Source organism: Micropterus dolomieu, linkage group LG06, assembly GCF_021292245.1.
Source record: "Micropterus dolomieu isolate WLL.071019.BEF.003 ecotype Adirondacks linkage group LG06, ASM2129224v1, whole genome shotgun sequence".
NCBI classification, from domain to species: Eukaryota; Metazoa; Chordata; class Actinopteri; order Centrarchiformes; family Centrarchidae; genus Micropterus; species Micropterus dolomieu.
In genome coordinates this window covers 16,620,878-16,642,361 of record NC_060155.1, presented here as the reverse complement: position 1 = coordinate 16,642,361, position 21,484 = coordinate 16,620,878, and the positions used below count along the sequence as shown (strand labels likewise).

Here is a 21,484-nt window from a genome sequence, read left to right as displayed (position 1 = left end):
TGTGTGTGTGTGTGTGTGTGTGTGTGTGTGTGTGAGAGAGAGAGAGAGAGAGAGAGAGAGAGAGAGAGAGAGAGAGAGAGAGAGTATTGCCCTGCCATTGGATTTTCCATTCTCTGAATTCAATTTCATTTTACTGAACATACTGAACAAATTAGATAAGGGTTACATTTATATTAGACTTGTGTTAGAATTTTAAGGATAAATGAATAACTGTTGTGCTGTGTAATTGCACTCTAAGATGTCGTCCTCTACAGTAATTATAGATCATATATTGCAGGACGCAAACAATGTTTCTGAATAAAATAAAATGACATCCCGCTCTCAAAATGGCTGTAATTAGGGCCAAAGGCTCCATGCTATAGCCAGGTCTGAGCGACATTCCTTTGCCATTACATTGTAACTGATCTTTGGAGACTCGACGCGCGGCTACAGGGCCGCTTCAACCTCTCGGTGACCCCATATGATCTAAGTTTACAAAGCTGTGGCGAAATGTGATCCCGAGACTCACTCTGTAGAATTAACTTCAATTGCTCAGCGCGATCGTGGAGAGGAACATCAAGAGAACACACGCTTTTCTGATTTGCACCACAAGTCGCTTCCCTTTGCGGAGGAGGACGCCTCGGCTTGGCATCGGGTTGGGCGGCTGAACAGGTAGGCTACACAATGATCAGATGCTCCGGCAGACACGCACCAAGGAAAGAAAGAAACCCATTTACACGTTTGCATTTGGGGCTTCCGTGCAATTAAATCTCCAGGGTCAAAGGTGGGTCTGCACTGACAATACTGGTCTAATTTGAACTATCCGCTTCTAGAGGTTATGCCGGTCCCCGAGGCCATGTGGACCCGTTTCCTCTCTTTTCCCCTCTCATAATTAAATTTTTGCCTCATCCTCCTCCCTTGAAGTGCTGGGGTCACCACGAGTAGATACCTGGACAGACAACATTACCCTGATACTTTGGGCGAGGCAGACCAAATATTTATATATAATATTTTTTTTAAAAAACCGTTCATTAGTATTATCCAACCCATAAGTGAAATTATGGAGATATAATCGATAATTTAATTTAAATTTTTTTCAATTTAAGGGAAGAATTGTATGGCTAAGTGAATTGAATTGTATGAGATGCATGATCCTCATGAAAGTTTCTCAATATTCTTTTCCATGCAATGTGCTTTCCTTAATTGATGCATGCAGTGCTTTCTTATTTTAGCCAATGAAACCACAGCATTACAATCATGTAATTTTTTGTGCAAAATACTTTAATATTACCCTAGCAACAGTGTTCACATCTTGACAGAACCACATGTTATGGCAATAAAACAATATGATAGAAAACAGCATAGTTTAGAAATGTAGTCCTTTGTCATCACTGGGCTGCTCGGAACTATATTTTGTTCATATTGCTGTGTGTGAATCCGGTCAAAACCCTCCTGCCACAACAGAGCAAAACACCTATAGACTAATGACTACAAGACACCAAATATTATAGGAAAACATCTGGAAAAATATTTAAAACCAAGATGTCAAAGAAAGAAAAGCCTACACATATGCTAGGCTAATAACCCTCAACCACCTGAGGGTGGAGGTTTGCTGCAACACTTCTGCTTCCGCTGTCTCCTCGGGACCAGCTGCACCATGGACCCGGTCACACAGATGATGGACGGGTGAGTTTGATGCGTGTTATATTCAGGGTGCATCCTCCACAGCTCTGCTGGAGAAGTGCTTGGACATGGGATACAAACTGAGAGAACAGAGAGAAACACACACTGAACAAGCTACACGTGGAAACGGTGTGATGGATGGTCTCTTTGTAAGACTGTAATTTCATGAAGCTTATTTGCAAATTACATGTAGGCTACTTACAGTAGACACACCCTCTAACACATCTTCACTTTCCTCCTTATTGGTTAAAGCAGATAAGCGAAGGTGAACAACCCCTGTTTCTGTCCGCGTTGGCCCTGAGGACAGTGAAATTGTCAAAAGCTTGAGGCGTTATTGAGCATGGATTGGCAGCAACATAACTACTTCAGATTATTGTTGACTCAGGCCCTGATAACATCAATACATTTAGTTACAAGATGTGGAACAAACTTTCAGCATCAAGATAAAAATATAGTCCAGCAAGTGTGAGTTTTTGAAACAGCTTCAGCATAAAACATCTTAATAACTTACTTGTAGTAATGGAGACTGTTGATGCTGTGGTATTGCTGCCATCTACTGGTGTAGATGTAGTACTGTTTATAGTTGTACTGGATCCAGTTGGTAGTGCAGTAGTGAAATCTGTAGTCAAGAAGAAAAGATTTTAAACTGACTTAGACTGAATGCTAACTGCTGAGGACTTTTGTTGACTCCAGCCCCGAGAACATCAATACATTTAGTTACAAGATGTGGAACAAACTTTCAGCATCGAGATAAAAATATAGTCCAGCAAGTATGAGTTTTTGAAACAGCTTCAGCATAGAACATCTTAATAACTTACTTGTAGTAATGGAGACTGTTGATGCTGTGGTATTGCTGCCATCTACTGGTGTAGATGTAGTACTGTTTATAGTTGTACTGGATCCAGTTGGTAGTGCAGTAGTGAAATCTGTAGTCAAGAAGAAAAGATTTTAAACTGACTTAGACTGAATGCTAACTGCTGAGGACTTTTGTTGACTCCAGCCCCGAGAACATCAATACATTTAGTTACAAGATGTGGAACAAACTTTCAGCATCGAGATAAAAATATAGTCCAGCAAGTATGAGTTTTTGAAACAGCTTCAGCATAGAACATCTTAATAACTTACTTGTAGTAATGGAGACTGTTGATGCTGTGGTATTGCTGCCATCTACTGGTGTAGATGTAGTACTGTTTATAGTTGTACTGGATCCAGTTGGTAGTGCAGTAGTGAAATCTGTAGTCAAGAAGAAAAGATTTTAAACTGACTTAGACTGAATGCTAACTGCTGAGGACTTTTGTTGACTCCAGCCCCGAGAACATCAATACATTTAGTTACAAGATGTGGAACAAACTTTCAGCATCGAGATAAAAATATAGTCCAGCAAGTATGAGTTTTTGAAACAGCTTCAGCATAGAACATCTTAATGACTTACTTGTAGTAATGGATGCTGTGGTATTGCTGCCATCTACTGGTGTAGACGTGGTGCTGTTTATGGTTGTACTGGATCCAGTTGGTAGTGCAGTAGTGAAATCTGTAGTCAAGAAGAAAAGATTTTAAACTGACTTAAGACAGAATGCTTGAAATGATGCACCTTTGATTTCTTGTGTTCAGCTTCACTTACGCTGTGTGCACGTGGAGTTGTAGTCAGGACAGCAATCCCGAACTGACACACAGACCTCATCACAAAAACATCCTCCCCTGAAACAGCTGTTATTTTGACCAGCACAACACAGAACTGGAGGACCTGCACAGCCTGGAGCACACACAGTTTTGTTGAAACAATAATTCAAGACAAATAACAAAGTTGCAGCTGTCAATTAAGATCCATGGACAGAAATTTACACAATTAACATTTAGCCAGCCAATCTAAGATGAGCCTGCCAGTATGATGTAAAAATAAGTATTTATAATAATAAATAATAATATTCACGAACCACCTCATCCACTGAAGTGCATAATCTAGTGGAGCAGAGTAACAAAAGAGCTCTACACTCCCTGCTGTTGCCTCCTATACTACACACTGAAGGCAATAACTAAAGTCAAAAAGTGTCTCTTCCCCAAGTCAACCGGACCAAAGAATTATTAGTGTACACTGTGGTGTTGTTGACATTACCTGTTTGGCTGGTATTTGGAACCGTTGTTTGAGCTAAAAAATAAAGAAAAATTAACTTGTGATTTCACCATTATTTGGAAAAAACATAAATGTGAGAAAGTATGCTGTTACAAGTGACAAGTTTTGTCATTTGAAGCCGTTTATGAGTTACCCACATGTTTAAAAAATAATAATTTTTATCATTAGAAACAAGCCATGCCATGGTATATATTGTACACTTGTTCAGTAGTAAATGTGATTGTGATGTCATTGTAGAGAAGCAGCAAAGTCATCAGGAGAAGGAAGTACAGAGCAAAACGACCCATGATGGACTGGCAAGTGGCAAACAGAACAGTGTTGGCACATGACGACCTGGAAACATGTTGAACCTGTTTTGTCTTTCTCTAAAGATTTTTTAGACATAGAATGTTGTTGTATCTACGGTACACTTGAAAATCCAATGACTAATGTTGCCACAAATTTAACTATGTAGACTATGAATACTCAAAGCTGAACATCTCCAATGTACAAACATTCAAAGTCACAATATGACCCAATTTCTGCAACATTTGAACAACTATTTATTGCATTTCATTCCTACCGTTGGGCACTCTTATTATGCTGTATTATGCCACTCTGTACTGTATACATGGCCATTATGATATAAGACTTAGAAACTGGAAACACAAATCTCTATATAAAAACCACACAAACTACAAAGATGCCAAATTACCATGTAATATTTTAGTTAGTTGATTAGGTAGACTCTGTAAGTTGCTACAGCTACCTTTTAATGTTTTATTATCACACATCCCCATCCGCATTCAGTACTTTGTATCAGTTGGTGAAATAATATAAGCAGTACCATATGTAACAGTTGCCGCCAGTTTACTCCACTGCAACTGGAGCGAGACGTTGTGTATTGTAACTCTTCTTCTCTTCAGCTTCTAGTGGCGCAGCTCCGTGCTGCCTTCATGGGAACAGAAGTCAGAGTATCATCTGTAAAATTTCAGATGATACTCAATGGATACTCTCTTTCTTGATATTACAATGGAAAATGTCTTTCTCTTAAAAGCGTTAATTTCTCTGAGGAATACACCATGAATGCTTTGCAATCACATTTACAAGGGGGATATTCCGTTGTCAGATTTACCCTGAAAGCAACTTAGCATCCAGCACCTGATGCGACACCAGTGAGTGCCGTGAAAGTAAAAATGTAACGTTAAAAACTGAGGCACAAACTTGCTATATTTGGGACTGTGAGCTGCACTTTATCCGGGGTGCTGAAGTTAACGTGTATGTGGATTTGTGGTGAAATTTCTGCCTGAAGTGTTGCATACTTGTTAAACCTCACGTTTTCCCCAGGATTCTCCCGTATTTTCCTGTTATATCCTGCAGTTATCCTGTTTAAATACATGAACATGAGTAGAAAACCTGCTAAAACAGATTAGCTAGCCAATTAAAGTCCAGGAGTTAATAACTGAATTAAAATGATTTAATTTACCATCATCAACAAAAGACACAAAAGAGTAGCGAAGACTACATCATGTGTGTTGACTCAGCAGGCATGATATTAAATAAGATCTACAGGAGAAACATATTTAAAAGCAATAAAGAATACCTGAGAGCCTTACTGCATTATATTGTTATATTCTGAATTGTCACCTGCCACCTGAATTTTGTGTGTCTATGTAAATTGGTGCTGAAAAGTTCACCAGTATGCAGAAAATTAAGTCTTTAATGCTCAAAATCTTCTGGGAGATGACCCCCAGACCCCCCACTTATTAATTCCCCATCCAAGAAAATTCTGGGTTTACACAAAGTTTATGAGAGGAACAATTATATACTTATTAATTAAATGGCTTTTTGTACCCTGGGATAGTAATAAATGTTGTTTGTCATTTAATTGTGTGATTTTTCATGTTTTTAATAACAATGGTAACAACAAGAATAATAATATTAATCAACAATATTCAGGGCAAATAGCCTACATCTTTTTCGATGGGGGCCAGCAAGGGACCTGGATACTAGATAGGGGGGCGCTGGCCCAAAAAAGGTAGAGAACCACTGTGCTAGGCCTACAGTAGCATCCTTCCTCACTGCGCTGGTACTAGAAGACCAGGGGGTCTGTAACTGTACTGATTCCAGCAACATCCTAGTTAATGAACACAGTATAGGATGTAAACATTGCAGCAAAATGTTTTCTTATTGACTGCTCTCAAATTGTAATACACATGAATACAAATAAGTAGTGTAGCAAACCTATCTATTTATCTTTAATAAAGTTATAGGAAATATTATTTTTGCACTCGTTTTGGGGCACCACCTAAAATTTGCTGTCCGCCCAAGGCTTTAGGACTCCTTGGGTATAGCTTTAATAATTACACAATTATTTACTAGTGATCAGCTAGTTAATAATTGCCAATCATTTTGAATCAGTTTAATCAATCAGTTGGTCTCATATCAAAGTCGTGAGTCCTCCGTCCAGTGACTTGGATTTAAACAGTACACACACAGTTCCTGTGATTAAGGTGAAATTTATTAACTAACTAAAGTGAATACACAGTGAGGTTAAATATATCAAAGACATACAACAATGATTAAACTGGTGCGTCTCTATGTAAGGTCTACTACTATACAGGGTATATACAGGAATCCAGAAGTGAAATTCAATACCTTTTAAGACCTTTTTCAAGACCTTTTCAACATAATTTAAGACTGCCGCGCCACTTTCAGCTGTAACCGGTTAAGTCAGCCTCACACCTTTAAAAGGGGAATTGTGGAGATTTTAAAAGGTATTTAAACATATCTATAACATTTTATTACCTATACATGACCAGGTTGTAACCTCACCTAAAAATTGAGGCATTCACCAACTTTCTCAGTTGCCTATAACAGCCTGTTTAGGCCTACTGTTTTATATGTGAAGGACTCGTCGGATTTCCTGCGAAAATCCATTGTCTTAAGCAGGCTGTGATGTTTATGTGCGCAACATTACTGCAAAACATGTGAAACAGTGTGACTTTGTGTTTTAGTTGGTTCAAACTAGATAATGTTAGCTTGCCTGTAAACGCCGACCAGTTGATAACTACCTCACATAGTTGTAACTGAAACCTTACTGCTAGAAGCCACAAAAAAAAAACCACACAGCCCACCTCTGCATCCTAAAGCTGATTTGTGTAAACTTTAGTAAAACAGATGTAAATAGAACAAGGGGAACGTGTTGCTCTCAGGAGGAGGAGGAGGCTAAGCAGCACATATTGGCACAATGGCATCCTGGCTCTGGCTAAATCTTTCCACTACAGTGGCTCGATCCACAACCTGGAGGAGAAACTAGTACAAATGAGATTCGAGCTTCCGGGATCAATAACTCATAAGCAAAATGTGTTTGAAACTCAAACGACTCCTCTTTATTATCGTAGTTAAGTAGACAACAAGCTACAAGTACATTGTCACATAAATGAGTCTTCCTAGGAGCGGCACAAATAACATTGGTCTCTACGTGCAGCCAGCTGTGAGACGAGTGCGCAGGGACAGTCTACAAAGTGCAACACCGAAAACATATTCATATTCGGCTTTATGAAAAGTTGAACGTGTTTTAATAAAAAGGCACAGATGTAGCTAAATAGCCAGCTAACGTTAGCCAAACCAATATGCTGCTTATATTCTCCCCGTTGTCTGCTGTCTTACCGCTTCACCTGCTGACTGCGCATCTTGCTCTTGTTTTTGAGTAACGGGGCTGTTCAAGCGGCCACAGAGCTCAGTCCGACCACGTTTTGAACAGTTAGCATTGGGGATCCGGCGTGGTGGAAGGTTGCAGTCGGTTGTGCTCGTAAATCAGTTTTTCGGTTCGCACGGATCTATTTTTAGGGGCGTATGAGAGTGAAAGGCTCGCACGGTAGATCCTAGATCCCTGCGCCTAACGTCACACAAAATAATAACTCGTTACGTTCTGCCTGTCTAGTAATTTTGGCTACGCAATACGCCTATAAATAAATATGTTCTCCCACACTTTTACCATACAAACTCTTTGGACAAAAAGGATGTTCACATTGACAAAAATATCTACAGAATTTAATACCCTGTTAAATGGCGATCAAGACTTTTTAATACTTTTTAATGGCCTTAATTTTCGCAAAAATTGATTTATTACCTTTTAAGACTTTTTAAGACCCCGCGGACACCCTGCTATAGTATAATAGATTGTGGGTTAGACTACTATGCAATCATATACACGGAGGCAAGGCTGCGGTACGAGCACGTCTTTATTCACATTTCAACATCTCTACAACAGGAGCCCAAATCACAACCCGAACACCCAGTAGCAACATTGACAGTGCAACACAGTCGAGCTCAATCTAATATAGGCTACCACATCCCTCTTTTCCAAGAGGGTGGGAGGTGGTCCCACAAAATCAGCTACCTAAACTTTAGCCATTAACTCAGGTGTGGCAACATTAAACATGCCTACTTTCAACATGTATATTTCAATAATTAATAAAGCATGTGTTCAATGAACCAATGGCTTCCATAAATCATTCCAAACCACTTTTCTGTTCTGCATTCTTGTATGAAGCATGCAAACATTTTGAACATACATAAAACATTTCAAGTTAAACACTCCATCACCCCCTTCCTTTCAACTGCAAGTGTGCTATTTTTTAAAACCCTCTAGGCACACTTATTGAACAACAGCATGAATTGTCCATGAGATCAGTCTCTGTACCTGGCAGGGCGTCTGACCGCTCTACCACCTCTGGTGTAGCATGTAGGTCTACTGTCCATACTCACAGGGGGAGAATCTTGTGGTGGCGGGTCTTACGATGGTGTATCATCTGACTCACGTGTCTGAGAAGCTTGTACGTCTGAGTCCAAATGTTCCTCAAAGCGAGTGTCTCTGAAGAGACTCGGGTGTATCTTCCTCAGATGTCGCCTGTTCCTCCTGAGCATCCTTCCTGCCGGCGTCTGCACAGTGTAGGAGCGTGGTTCATCTCTCTGCCTGATGACAACTGCAGGCTCCCAAGCAGAATTCCTTGCTGTGTCTGCATGTGTACGGTGTCACCTGGGGTCAACGCTGGCAGTGACTTTGCATGCTGGTTTTAGTATTGCTTTCGGCGTGACTGCAGGTCCTGTATTTTGTCTTGGATGTGCTGGGGGGTTGACCGTTTCAGCACAGCACTGGAACACGTAAGTGTGCTCCGCAGGATTCTTTCCATCAACATTTGTGCATGTTCAGTCCTGTCACTGGTGTGTTCCTCAAAGACAAAAACACCAGATGTGGATCAGTGCCGGTCTGCATGGCTTTCTTCAGCGCATGTTTCACAGTCTTTATGGCCCGCTCAGCCATTCCATTTGAAGAGGGGAAACCTGGGCTAAAATGTGTGAGTTTGAATTCCCATGAATCTGCAAACAACTTCATTTCATAGCAGGCGAATGGGACATGATCGCTTGCTAGCTCTCTAGGAATCCCGTACCTGGCGAAAACCGACTTCATTTTCTGAATAACCGTATAAGCTGTTTTATCAGGTATGTTGAGCACCTCAGGATATTTGGTCAGGTAATCGACTAACAGAAGATACGACTGACCACTCAACTCGAAGATGTCAGCTCCAACTTTCATCCATGGCTGGTCTGGAACCTGATGTGGGACAAGCGGCTCTGCCTGGTGTTTAGCCTGTAGCTGCTGGCACTGCACGCACTTCCACCATTGTCTCTATGTTTCATGCCATGCCAGGCCAGTAGAGGACTTTTCATGCTTTGCCTTTGTGCGCTGCACTCCTGAAGCTCTGGGGTATGACGATTTTGTCTCAGACCATTACAATGTCGGTTCTCGTTAACATTTCCTCCGTTCCTGCTCGCAGTAGCGCATGAGAGTGTGTCGGCAATGTACATGTGCCTGCCTGGTGTGTATGTGATGCTTAGATCATACCTTTGCAGTTGTAGCAGTACTCCTTGCAGGCGCGCTGGTGCTTTGCTTGCGCACGATGACCTCCAGAGGCTTATGATCAGACTGCACGATTACTGTTCTACCATAAACATATTGGTGGAATCTCTTGGCGGCAAACACTATAGCAAGCAACTGTTTCTCTATTTGTGCGTACCTTTTTTTGGTGTTGGTGAGCGCTCATGAGACATAGCACACTGGGCGACCTTCCTGCAGCAGACAGGCCCCCAGTCCATCTTTTGAGGAGTCTGCTTGTAGCATTAGTGGCTTTTTGTGATCATAATACCTCAGCACTGGAGCTTGTGTGAGGATAGACTTCAGTGTCTGTAGCGCTGCGCTGTGGTGTGAGCACCACTGCCATGCTACATCCTTCTTAAGCAGCTGTCTGAGGGGCGCTGTGAGTGAGGCTGCATTTGGTATGTATTGCGCCAGAAATTTTGTCATTCCCAGCAGGCGTTGGAGGCTTTGTTAGTCTTCTGGGGCCGGCGTGTCGGCAATCGCTTTGATCTTTGTGTCGTCAGCCCTCTGTCCTGCTGCCGTTATGACGTGCCCCGTGTATCTCACTGTGTCGATTTTAAACTGGATTTTATCTTTGTTAAACTTCACCTTTGCTTCCCTTGCTCTCTCCATAACTTTCTTCAGGATTTCATCGTGTTCCTGCTCTGATGACACTGCGATTATCGTGCTCCAAGAGATTTCAATGATAAAGAGATATACTTTATTGTCATTGAAGGCAAATTTGTTTTTGACTCTGTCTGTTCTGCAGCTTTACAAGATAATACAAAATACAGAAATAAAGCATCTCTCAACACATAATCTCATGCAACACAATACATTAGACAGTTACCTAGTAGCACATTGACTCCTTCTCCCAATGCCAGTTTTTATTTAACAACTCTGTCGGCTGCATTCCCCGCAATGTAGCACAACCCTTGCACAAATGACATATTGCACACCCCTAATATGTCAATGTCAATTTTATTTCTATAGCACATTTAAAAACAACAACAGTTGACCAAAGTGCTGAACAGGGTCGATGTCAAATACATAAATAACAAGTATAAAAATTACTACAACCAAAGTGAAACAAAACAACAACACTTTAAAACATCAGAAAACAGGTAACGAAAGTTAAACGCTACTGCAAATAGGTGCGTCTTAAGCAGCGATTTAAATGTTTGTAGGGTCTGTGCAGCTTTAATATGCATGGGGAGGTTGTTCCATAGGATGGGGGCACCCACTGCAAAGGCTCTGTCGCCCTTTTTTTTAAGCTTTGATTTTGGGACATCCAGGAGCAGCTGATTTGTTGACCTCAGTGTTCTTACTGGAGAATGGTGGCATAAGAGATCAGCTAGATAAGATGGCGCCAGACCATTTAAGGCCTTAAAAACAAGCAATAAAATCTTAAAATCTATCCTATAATGGACAGGTAGCCAGTGGAGGGAGGCCAAGACAGGAGTTATGTGTTCACGCTTTTTTGTTTTTGTTAAAAGGCAAGCAGCTGCGTTTTGGATTAACTGGGGGCGATTTAAAGATTTCTGATTTAGACCCATGTATAATGAATTACAGTAATCCAGCCGAGCAGTAATAAAAGCATGGATGACTTTTTCAAGGTCTTTGGGAGGGAGATAGGCCTTTATTTTAGCTAGAAGGCTTAACTGGAAGAAGCTGGTCTGAATGAGGTGTCAAAAATAATACCAAGATTTTTAATAGATTTTGGGAGGCTAAGGGGCCCAAAGTGCCAAGAGGGTCACCCAGTACGTCTAAACGTGCACACGTGATGATCTCTGTTTTATTTTCATTCAAAGTGAGGAAGTTTAACTCCATCCAGGTTTTTACCTCCTTTAAGCAGTCTAACAATGGTTGCACAGACTCTTTGGTTATGGATTTCATAGGCAAGTAGATTTGGACATCATCAGCAAAATAGTGATAGGAGATGTTATGTTTCTGGAAAATGGAACCCAGTGGCAGCATATACAGTGAGAAGGGCCCAAAATAGAGCCTTGAGGGACCCCACAGGTGAGAGGAGCTGCTGACGAAGAGTGTTCAGCTAAATGAACAGAGAAGCTCCTATCAGTCAGGTATGTCTGAAACCATTTCAAGGCAATACCTTTGATACCTACACAGTGTTCAAGGCGAGATAAAAGGATTGTGTGATCCACAGTGTCAAAGGCGGCAGTCAGGTCTAGAAGCACCAGAACAGCAGAGTTGCCTGAGTCCACCGTTAAAAGGAGATCATTAAAATCCCTTAAAAGAGCTGTTTCTGTACTATGACGTGGTTTAAAGCCAGACTGGAACTTCCCCTGGATGCCATGGATGAAGAATGTTTGTAATTGGTTCAGGACTATTCTTTCCAACACTTTTGAGAGAAAAGGTAGTTTGGAAGTAGGCCTGATCCAGAGGCTGCACTACAGCATGTTTAAAAGCAGCTGGGACACACCCTGTGCTCAGATATGTATTTATTCAAATAAGAATGCTGGACCCAATAGTATTAAAAACGTCCTTTAGAAGACAAGAGGGAAGGATATCTTAGGGACAATTTGTAGGCCGCAGATTCTGAACTATCTTAGATAGTGAGGAGAGTGATACAGGCTCAAACTGTTTAAAGACAGCTGAGTATATAGGAGGAACTTAAGGGTCTATGGCAGAGGAATTTGGTAAAGATCTAAGCACAGAAATCTTTCCAATAAAAAATGTTTTTAGATCTTCGCATAATGTAAGTTTGGGCACAATTTGAGCTGCATCACTAGGATTTATAAGGGAGTTTAGATTTTTGAAGAGAACCTGGGGCCTATGATTATTGTTGGAGACAATGTTGGATATAAATGTAGTTTTAGCGATTTTTACAGCTCTCTGATAGCTTGCAAGGCAGTCTCTTAGAATTTCTAGGGAGACCTGGAGCTGATCTTTTTTCCATTTCCTTTCAGTTTGTCTACAAGTACGCCTAAGAGAGCGGGTTGTGTTATTTAGCCATGGTTCTGAGGATGGCTTTAGGAGTTTAATTCTAAAAGGAGCAACAGAGTCCAGGATATCAGTGCAGGTGGAGCCAAAGGAGGAAATGAGCTCCGCAGCACTGAGACCACATCCACCATCCAAGTTACAGAGTTTAGATTCTTTAAAAGCATTTGCAAACTGCAGCGTAGTTGAAGGGTTGATCGCACGCTGAAGACGAGTAGGATGACAAGCTGCGATCCTGGAGCATGGGATGGTAGCAGTGAACAGAACAGGAAGGTGATCGGATATTACAGATTTCCTTAATATGGACACAGAGACCGTGCGACAGTACAAGGTCCAATGTGTGACCTTTTTCATGTGTTGGGCCGGTCACTGACTGGTTAAGATTGAATAAGTCAATAAGATTCATAAAATCGGCCTCTAAAGTCCGGTGAGTAGACAGTGGAGCGACGGTACCATCCATCGCTCCAGAGGTGAGGATTGATCGCATCGGTGGGCATCAGGTAGGCTTTGGATCTCACCAGTACACCTCCCCGCTTACCCTGTCTTCTAAGACGTTTCTTACGGGAATAGGCACTGGGTAAGCGCCACAAGCCTAAAGGAAGATGGTTAGAAATTATCAAAAAAAAAAAGAAAAAAGAGCATGGCTGTACACCACCTGACTTTATAATATTAGAGGCAACCAGACGGGTGAAGTTGCAGAACAAATCAACCAGGACAGCAAATCATTTTGTCATAACTGTACTACCATATTACCGTACTCTGACATGGTTCTGTAAAATGATCACCACAGAAGAAGTCAGACAGCCATGCCAACAACAACAGTTGGTTATAAAAAGCCACACGGAAGATTTTTAACATGGAAGCTTATTAAACTTGTGATGTTAATTTTGGTCTGTTGCTGAGGGTGATCAAAAGATATGCCTAGCAGTTGGGCATGGCACACCAGCTGATGTTCATGCTTATGAGGGAAACTTATTTTCCTCCATGTCAACTTCCGCAATCAGTTCCTGATCAACGGGCCACCTGGCAAAAGAGGGGGTAATCCCTATCGATGGATGAAAGATACACACTTTGTTGATTTCCTGAAACATCTCAATGAACATAGTTCTCAAATGAGAAGTCCTGTTTACTCCTTTTGGACAACCACAAGCCTTATATTTCCATGGATGGACTGAATTATGCCAAAAAAATTATGCTGTCATTCCCACCCCGCTGCTCACATCAGTTCCAACCATTAGAAATTAGTAGTAATTGTGTTCTTAGTTTTTGACAATCCAGTTTGACAACTTACCTGATGCAGTGTGACAACTTACATGCCTGTGGGGCTAATAGTCAGTGCACACTCTTTATTCAACAGTCTACAACTCCATAATGAGATAAGATCAGAAGATGTAATGAAAACAAAATATGTCCCTAAGACTTCCTTCTTTCATTTGGTATGACATTTATACAATTGTGATGGATGGTGCCCAGTAAATGTTAGCCAGTGTGAAAAGTGTGACAACCAGAGTGTGAATTATACAGCGACAACTTTTATCCAGGTTAAAAAAGGAAACCCAGTACAGCGCAGGCGTGTGATCAGAGGCGGAAAGAGTACAAAAATATTCTTCTTAAGTAAAAGTGTGATTACTTTAATGAACTTTCAGTACAAGTAAAGTTACTGGTATAAAAATCTACTCAAGTAAAAGTAAAAAGTATCTCATTTAAAATTTACTAATTTGCTAAGTAATTAAAAGTTACTTTTTTAACCTCCTAAAGTAATCATTTATATTGATTTTATCATCTAACTATTGCATGTGAGTGTCTGCAATAGAAGCCTATGTTCCACCCTATGTAAGGATTTATTCCATACTCTAGCCTGTGTATGCATGTATTTAATGATATATTTTAACATTTGACTAGCTACTTGTGTTTGTGGTGCCTTTTTCTTGGCTGGGTTTCCCTCATGTAATAAACCAGAGGCACAAAATCATTAGTCTGTATCTTAATTTTTCAATAATTTATCAACATACAAAAAGTACAAAATATATGAAAACGACAATTAATATAGATTACATAAAGTTATAATTAAAGAAAATAATAAAAATAGAATGGAAAAATAGAAGTGTAGTTAAGATCACTTTAATATCCTCCTATTCAGAACCTAGACAAAAATCCTAAAGATTACTCAAAGTACCTCAAATTCACTCAGATTCGCCAACTACAATAATTGGACATTAAACTTAACATTATATTGATATTAAATTATTCAATTCTTAATCCAAATTCTTAAAGAGAGATAACTGACCCAATTTTGCCGGAGACGTATTCCCTTCACTCTCTGGAATCAAGTCTGCCGACCACTCCTTGTTTCCCAAATATAAACCCCTAAAAACTACAGCCATGTAGGCAACATGGCCGATTTCTAAACCGTGTCATCACACTTCTGGTGTTCTAGGTACTTTTCCATTGCATTAAAGTTCAACAAAACATGTGAACATGTAAGTTCACAGGTCAACTTTTACATTCAACATGACATTTTGCATACATACATTTAGATATAATTTCAGTTATTACATTTTCCCCCAACTCCTCTCTCGAATTTGTTTTTCTCATGTGCAGAGTGTTCCCGAAGGTTTTTTGGCAGAGGCAAAAGGAATTTGTGTCTTGTGGGTCACTTATCTTTGTTTTATGGGTTTAAATGTTAAATTGACCTTCCATTCCCCGTCTTTTGTATACAGAGCTGTTCCCAGTAATCATCTCTAAACCTTTATCCAGTCATAGTTCAAGGTTTTTGGTAACATACCACCAATATTTTTGGTAGTAGCCGTATGAGGAAAGCTGAGGGAAAACTCCCTTAGCGATGGGCATCAGAGGGACACATTTTATCCTGACCCTTTTTTATTACCTACCTCATTTCTGTTATTTATAAATGGTTTCTCTGCATGTAGGCCATTTCTACATGTTCAAAGTTAAGTTCATTACACATATTTAGTAGATGGCTATTGCTATAGGTTTTATGTGTTTGTATTGTATTGCAGCCTAAGGCAGTTTGTTTACACTAAAACTCACTTTATCTGCTGATATTCCAGTCACGCGATTCAGTAACAGGCTAGCTAACACTTGTAACCAATCATCACGAAACAATGACATTTTAAAATTGGCTACTGTCAAAAAACACTGGAGCTAACTAGCAGAAGTAGTGTGAAAATTACTCAAACTAAGTTACTTGTATTTTTTATGTTTTCTTCTATGGCACTACTGTTCTCTGCTGCAGCTTAAGCAGCCGAATTGAACCCATTCGAGTTCAACTGATTTTACACAGTTGGTAGCGTCATACTTAAAGGGGCTATATGTAGTTTTTCAATGAAATCACTTATTAATAAATCAAACTATTACTGCCTTACTGTCAATAGACTCTAACCTCACATAGAAATAAAGCACACACTTGTTTTCTCTGTTGCTTGGAACAGCCACTCTACTGCTTTTAATGTGAAGGTATCAGGTCAGAAAGTAGCTACATGTGCGCTCCTGAGCCTCCTGCCGATTACATCATTAACACCGCAGCTAACGAAATGCAGTCCACTAACACCACGAAACAACCGGCTCCCAGCACAACACAGACTCCTGAGTGCTTGGCCTTAAAAGTCTGATAGCTTAGGGGAAAAAGCTTTTTTTTTGGCTTTTTTTTTTGCTTTTTTTTTGCTTTCTCTAACTTTTTCAGCACTGCCTTTCCTTTTCAAGGCCTATTATTTAGCTATCATTTTCTGTTCTGACAATAGTAAGCTAGCTTTACTGACAATAAGCTTGTGTTGCACTCTCTCTCATGACCTGCGGATTGGGTTGGTCGGCCCATCTCGGGACCAGGCCGGTCGTTACTGACTGGGCCAAATGCTTATATTTACCATTATTATTATTATTATTATTATGATTATTATTATTATACCATACTGTAATCGACAAGTAATAGCTACCCGTCATATGTGCCATCGGCCTGTAAAAACAATGTATTTTTTAAAAATCTGATCAGACCGCCCCAAAAAATGGTCCAGCCCCTCAGCCATTTGCCAGAATGGCCAGATGGCCAATCCGCCGCTGACGTTGGCTAAAATATAGAGGACTGTCGGGTGACACCAAGAAAGTTGAATATATGAATGGACACTGAGGTTTGGCCAATGGTGGAACTGTTTTAACCAATTTTCCCTCAGTATGATTTCCCTGTGGGTGCCCACAATGATGTGTTTGCCAAATCTCCCAAGCACCGATGTGATCAGTGCATACTGACATTTATGCAGCTGAAAGAGAATCACTTTTGAATAAATGGTAAGAATGGCATTGACACAGATGTTAAACACAGACAAATAATGTTTTTCAGTAAAACAAAATGACACACACTTTTTTTTACTACTGTAAATAAGTTCTAATTAGAGCCAAAGCTTAATGCATTAGCAGAAGTAACTAAATGTAATGGCATTGTCTCTTATGGCGCTTTTCCTCTGTGGAGAAGTCCTCCCTGAAATGGATATTCAGCTCTTTGCACACCCTTGCTTCTTTGGATTTCCTCCAGATGTCGTTCCTGGCCGTCCGTGTTGCAAACTGGATGATGATGGGCCTTGGCATTTTGGTATTTGCGACATCATTTTTCCTTCCCAGGCGATGAACCGTGTCAACTATTTCTCAGAGTTTATCACCCGCCACTAGAATCACCCTGGTTAGGAGTCCGACCACAACTTCCTTGGTGTCTTCATTTTCCTTCTCAGGTAGGCCCATCAGTCTGAGATTCCATCTTCTCTTGTATCTTGCATTTTCCTGGCTCAGTTCTCTCAAGAAGCAGTTTTCTTTTTCATTACCTCAATTTGTCCCTTGAGTTTTTCAATTTCTTCTTTGTTTTCTTTTGCAGCTTGTGAGTTGGCTTCTATGCGAAGTTCAGACGCTTATGTTGTTCGTCAAATCTGCTAAGTACTGCTTGGACAGCTTCAAAAATGTCCGATCTCTGGCTTACCCCCTTGCACTGAACGGAAGCTTCCCGCTTGCAGCATGTTGTCATAATAGGCTCTGTCACTTTAAGAAGGTAACCTATGACGTGACGTGCTGTGACGTTTATTTTTAGAAAGGCCTCCGATTCGTTTATGTACATGCCTATCACGTTTCTAAACTTGTGATTGGTTAAGGGGTGGGCCTAACAGGCAGAGCAGAGCAGAGCAGAGCCGAGCGGAGTTGCGGGTGAACCTGCTGCTTGAAGTGTGTGTTTTTCTGTGGAGGTAACTTAGACAAACTGCAGAAGACAGAAAAGTGCAATTTAATTAATATACAGAGAGTCAGTAGCCTGGCTAGTTTATAATACGCTTGACACACTGCTACAGAGTTTTTTGTACTGTACTGTGTATAAGAGCTATAGGAGACTGCAGATAGCAACAGGTTAGTACCATCGCTAACAGCAAGCTAAGGTCAAAGGGACACTGACAGCGTGTGACCTGATAAGCACCTTTGGCTTCTAGGGAAGCCATCCTGTGACTGTTTTCATCTTCATCTTTCTGAGAGGATTGCAAAACATGAGAACAGCGGGAGTCATCTGGACGATGCTGTAAAACTGGGCTTAACATTAGGTTCACTGGCCAACACAGGCAAGCCATTGAGCAGCATAACAAACAGATGGAGGAAAACAGCTACAAGCTCAGTGAAAGCATAATGTTTATTAAACTCAGAAGAAAATGTTAAACAGCACTGCAGGGCTGCAAGGAGTCGGTAGAGCCCACAGCTCTGGTGAGTTAAAGCATCTTTTGTCATCCTGATTCTGTGCTGCTGGTCCATGCATGGGCCAAATTGTTGTGCTGAATCGATTGATACTAGGCTATTAATTGCGGTTGTTGTCATGATGTTGTTATCATATAGCCGCTTTCATGCTGCTTTATTATTCAAGAATTTGATTGCAGGATCACTGTGGAAAGCGGCTATAGAAAGGGTTTAGATCCCTAAAACCTTTTCTGTGCGTGTTGTTGTTGACTTCAGTGGTGTTGAGCTCACTGTTGTTTGCTTATGGCCCTGTAGGCTCATTTGTTCTGAGCTTGGTTGTGTCGGCTTAAATATTGCATTCTTAATTTAGGTTTGTGACAGTGGTACTGTAACTTGTGTCAATGCACTCCTCTCTCTCTCTCTAACACTCTGTCTTGGTCCAGCCATGCTGTTTGTTGACATGTTAAAAACACAGTAGCAAGAGAGTATTGTAGTTTTACTGGCATCTATGTTTTTAAACCATTTTTATAAAATAGTATGGTTAATAAATAATTACACAACTCTGTACAGACTCATATTGTATATTTCAATTGAATAACTATATAGTCTAATATGAAAGAATAATATTTATGCTCTGTGATGTCTGTAATCTTGAGTTGGCTTGTTCCCAGTAAATGTTTTGTTCTTTGCAATCAGTGCTCTCCTACAAAAGCTGTAGTTGTTTTTTTAAGGAAAAGGTCAAGAACAATTGCCTAACACATACAGATACATAACACAATAAAATAGGATTTTTATGGAACTAAAATTGTTAACTGAACTGGTTTTAGTCTATGGACAATAGACAATTAGTATCATTAACTGTAAAATAAGAAAGTATATCAGTCTGTGATTCCATAACTCATATTTTAACGTAGTTTTCTCATTAGTCTATATACTGCATAATAGAATTCCTGAAATTCAGTTATGACTTTTGGTTCGGCGCTGGCAGTAACTCAGGCTGCTGAATGAACCAAAGACTCTGAGGAACCATGTGAGTGGTGAATGGTTATATAGTTTATTCCTACTCCACAGAAGGAGCTGGTATGTGACAAATGAACGACTCAAACCTAGAGACCAACAGCTGAGAGTTGTAAATTAATCAATTCTGTTTCCTGTGCTGACGGAGCCCATGCAGCTGCCGTGTGAGGAGTGAACGTAAGAATTCAAGACTATTCACGCTTGCTTGAAAATTAACGAATTACTCCGTCAAACTACTCGATCTTCCCGAGTCATATACAAGATTAGGCCAAATGAACGAAACGTTCTTTGAATGACGCAACACTATTGCTATTGACATGAAAAAATATTAATAAGAACTTCCACTAATACTACATAAACATTTTGAAATGTGAAAGCTGTATATGAAAGGCAAGCTGTATCAACAGTTAACAGTCCTATTTCATGTTGGCATAGTAAGCAGGCACAAATAGAAAACCAAAGACAATAACTGTTTATTGAGGATGTCCACACATGTTAAAATACCACAATAGAATATAATAAGATTAAAAAAACAAAACACAGAACAATAAAAAATGTGGGTAAGGATTATTTTTAATTTGATTATTTTTAAAGATTATATGATTATTTAGATTAACAACGTTAAACAGCTGAAATGAATAACTTTTATTAAAAAAAACAACTTATGGTGTTATTTGTCCAATAACACCATATGTTCATCTTTTGCTGTACCGAGCTGTGATTACCTGCCTGCTGCTTCTGCTGCACCCTTAGTGTTATGTTATCACCTTCTTCTTCAAATCCCACCTTCTTGTCTGATGAACTTTGACCTACACTGAGACCCTCACTCACGCCACGCCACCTGAGCTACAGTCCGCAGCCGGACACTTCTCAGTAATTTTGTTACCTATAACGTTTGAAGCGGAAACTAATCTATAACACCATTTCCTTTGAACTAACAAACAATTCTCATATGAGACCTGTGCAGTGTAGCTTTTTTTTGTATTTTTAAAAAATCATTTATTATTATCATAGGCGAAATTATGGAGATATAATTGATATTTACATTTCATTTCATATTTACTGAGGAATGGATTAAGTGAATTTAATTGTGTGAGATGCCGTTTTATGAACCTCATGCAAGTTTCTCAATATTTTTTTTTAAACAATATGATAGAAAACAGCATAGTTTAGAAATGTAGTCCTTTGTCATCACTGGGCTGCTCGGAACTATATTTTGTTCATGCTGCTGTCTGTGAATCTGGTCAAAACCCTCCTGCCACAACAGAGCAAAACACCTATAGACTAATGACTACAAGACACCAAATATTATAGGAAAACATCTGGAAAAATATTTAAAACAAAGATGTCATTGGTGACAGGGCCTGGGGGAGGCGGGGTGTAACGTGACAGAAAAAAATAAAACAAACAAAGAAAAGCCTACATATATGCTAGGCTAATAACCCTCAACCACCTGAGGGTGGAGGTTTGCTGCAACACTTCTGCTTCCCGCCGCTGTGTCTTCTCAGGACAACTGCACCTCATGTAGGCTACATGACGCATCAATCAACAGTTGACATTGCACCCCATCAGTGCCTCCTCTTGGCCACAGACCCCGATGATTGACGGGTGAGTTTGATGCGTGTTATATTCAGGGTGCATCCTCCACAGCTCTGCTGGAGAAGTGCTTGGACATGGGATACAAACTGAGAGAACAGAGAGAAACACACACTGAACAGGCTACACGTGGAAACGGTGTGATGGACGGTCTCTTTGTAAGACTGTAATTTCATAAAGCTTATTTGCAAATTACATGTAGGCTACTTACAGTAGACACACCCTCTAAAATCACATCTTCACTTTCCTCCTTAGGGGTTAAAGCAGATAAGTGAAGGTGAACAACCCCTGTTTCTGTCCGCGTTGGCCCTGAGGACAGTGAAATTGTCAAAAGCTTGAGGCGTTATTGAGCATGGATTGGCAGCAACATAACTACTTCAGATTATTGTTGACTCAGGCCCTGATAACATCAATACATTTAGTTACAAGATGTGGAACAAACTTTCAGCATCGAGATAAAAATATAGTCCAGCAAGTATGAGTTTTTGAAACAGCTTCAGCAT

General features: G+C 40.2%; 1 protein-coding gene and 1 long non-coding RNA gene across 8 annotated transcripts in view; both read right to left on the bottom strand.

Moving 5' to 3' along the window:
- Positions 1–1,239: 1,239 nt before the first annotated feature.
- Positions 1,240–21,484, bottom strand: part of LOC123972715 (uncharacterized protein PB18E9.04c-like) — a 23,571-nt gene continuing 3,326 nt past the window's right edge. For 2 of the 7 annotated variants that reach the window (XM_046052324.1, XM_046052327.1), the window contains 6 exons: positions 3,095–3,193; positions 2,788–2,895; positions 2,481–2,588; positions 2,174–2,281; positions 1,876–1,959; positions 1,240–1,742 (listed from right to left, as the gene is read on the bottom strand). In XM_046052324.1, the coding sequence (XP_045908280.1) occupies positions 1,567–1,742; positions 1,876–1,959; positions 2,174–2,281; positions 2,481–2,588; positions 2,788–2,895; positions 3,095–3,193 (683 nt within the window). In that variant the 3' untranslated portion in view covers positions 1,240–1,566. Of the gene's footprint in view, positions 1,743–1,864; positions 1,960–2,173; positions 2,282–2,480; positions 2,589–2,787; positions 2,896–3,094; positions 3,194–21,484 lie in introns of all 7 variants that reach the window. The other 5 variants (XM_046052329.1, XM_046052325.1, XM_046052326.1 and 2 more) reach the window with 5 other exon arrangements.
- On the bottom strand, positions 3,308–7,625 carry LOC123972730. Its single transcript, XR_006825461.1, has 4 exons — positions 7,445–7,625; positions 4,620–4,753; positions 3,776–3,808; positions 3,308–3,415 (listed from the first exon to the last, which is right to left on the bottom strand). It is a non-coding gene; the product is annotated as an uncharacterized LOC123972730 (long non-coding RNA).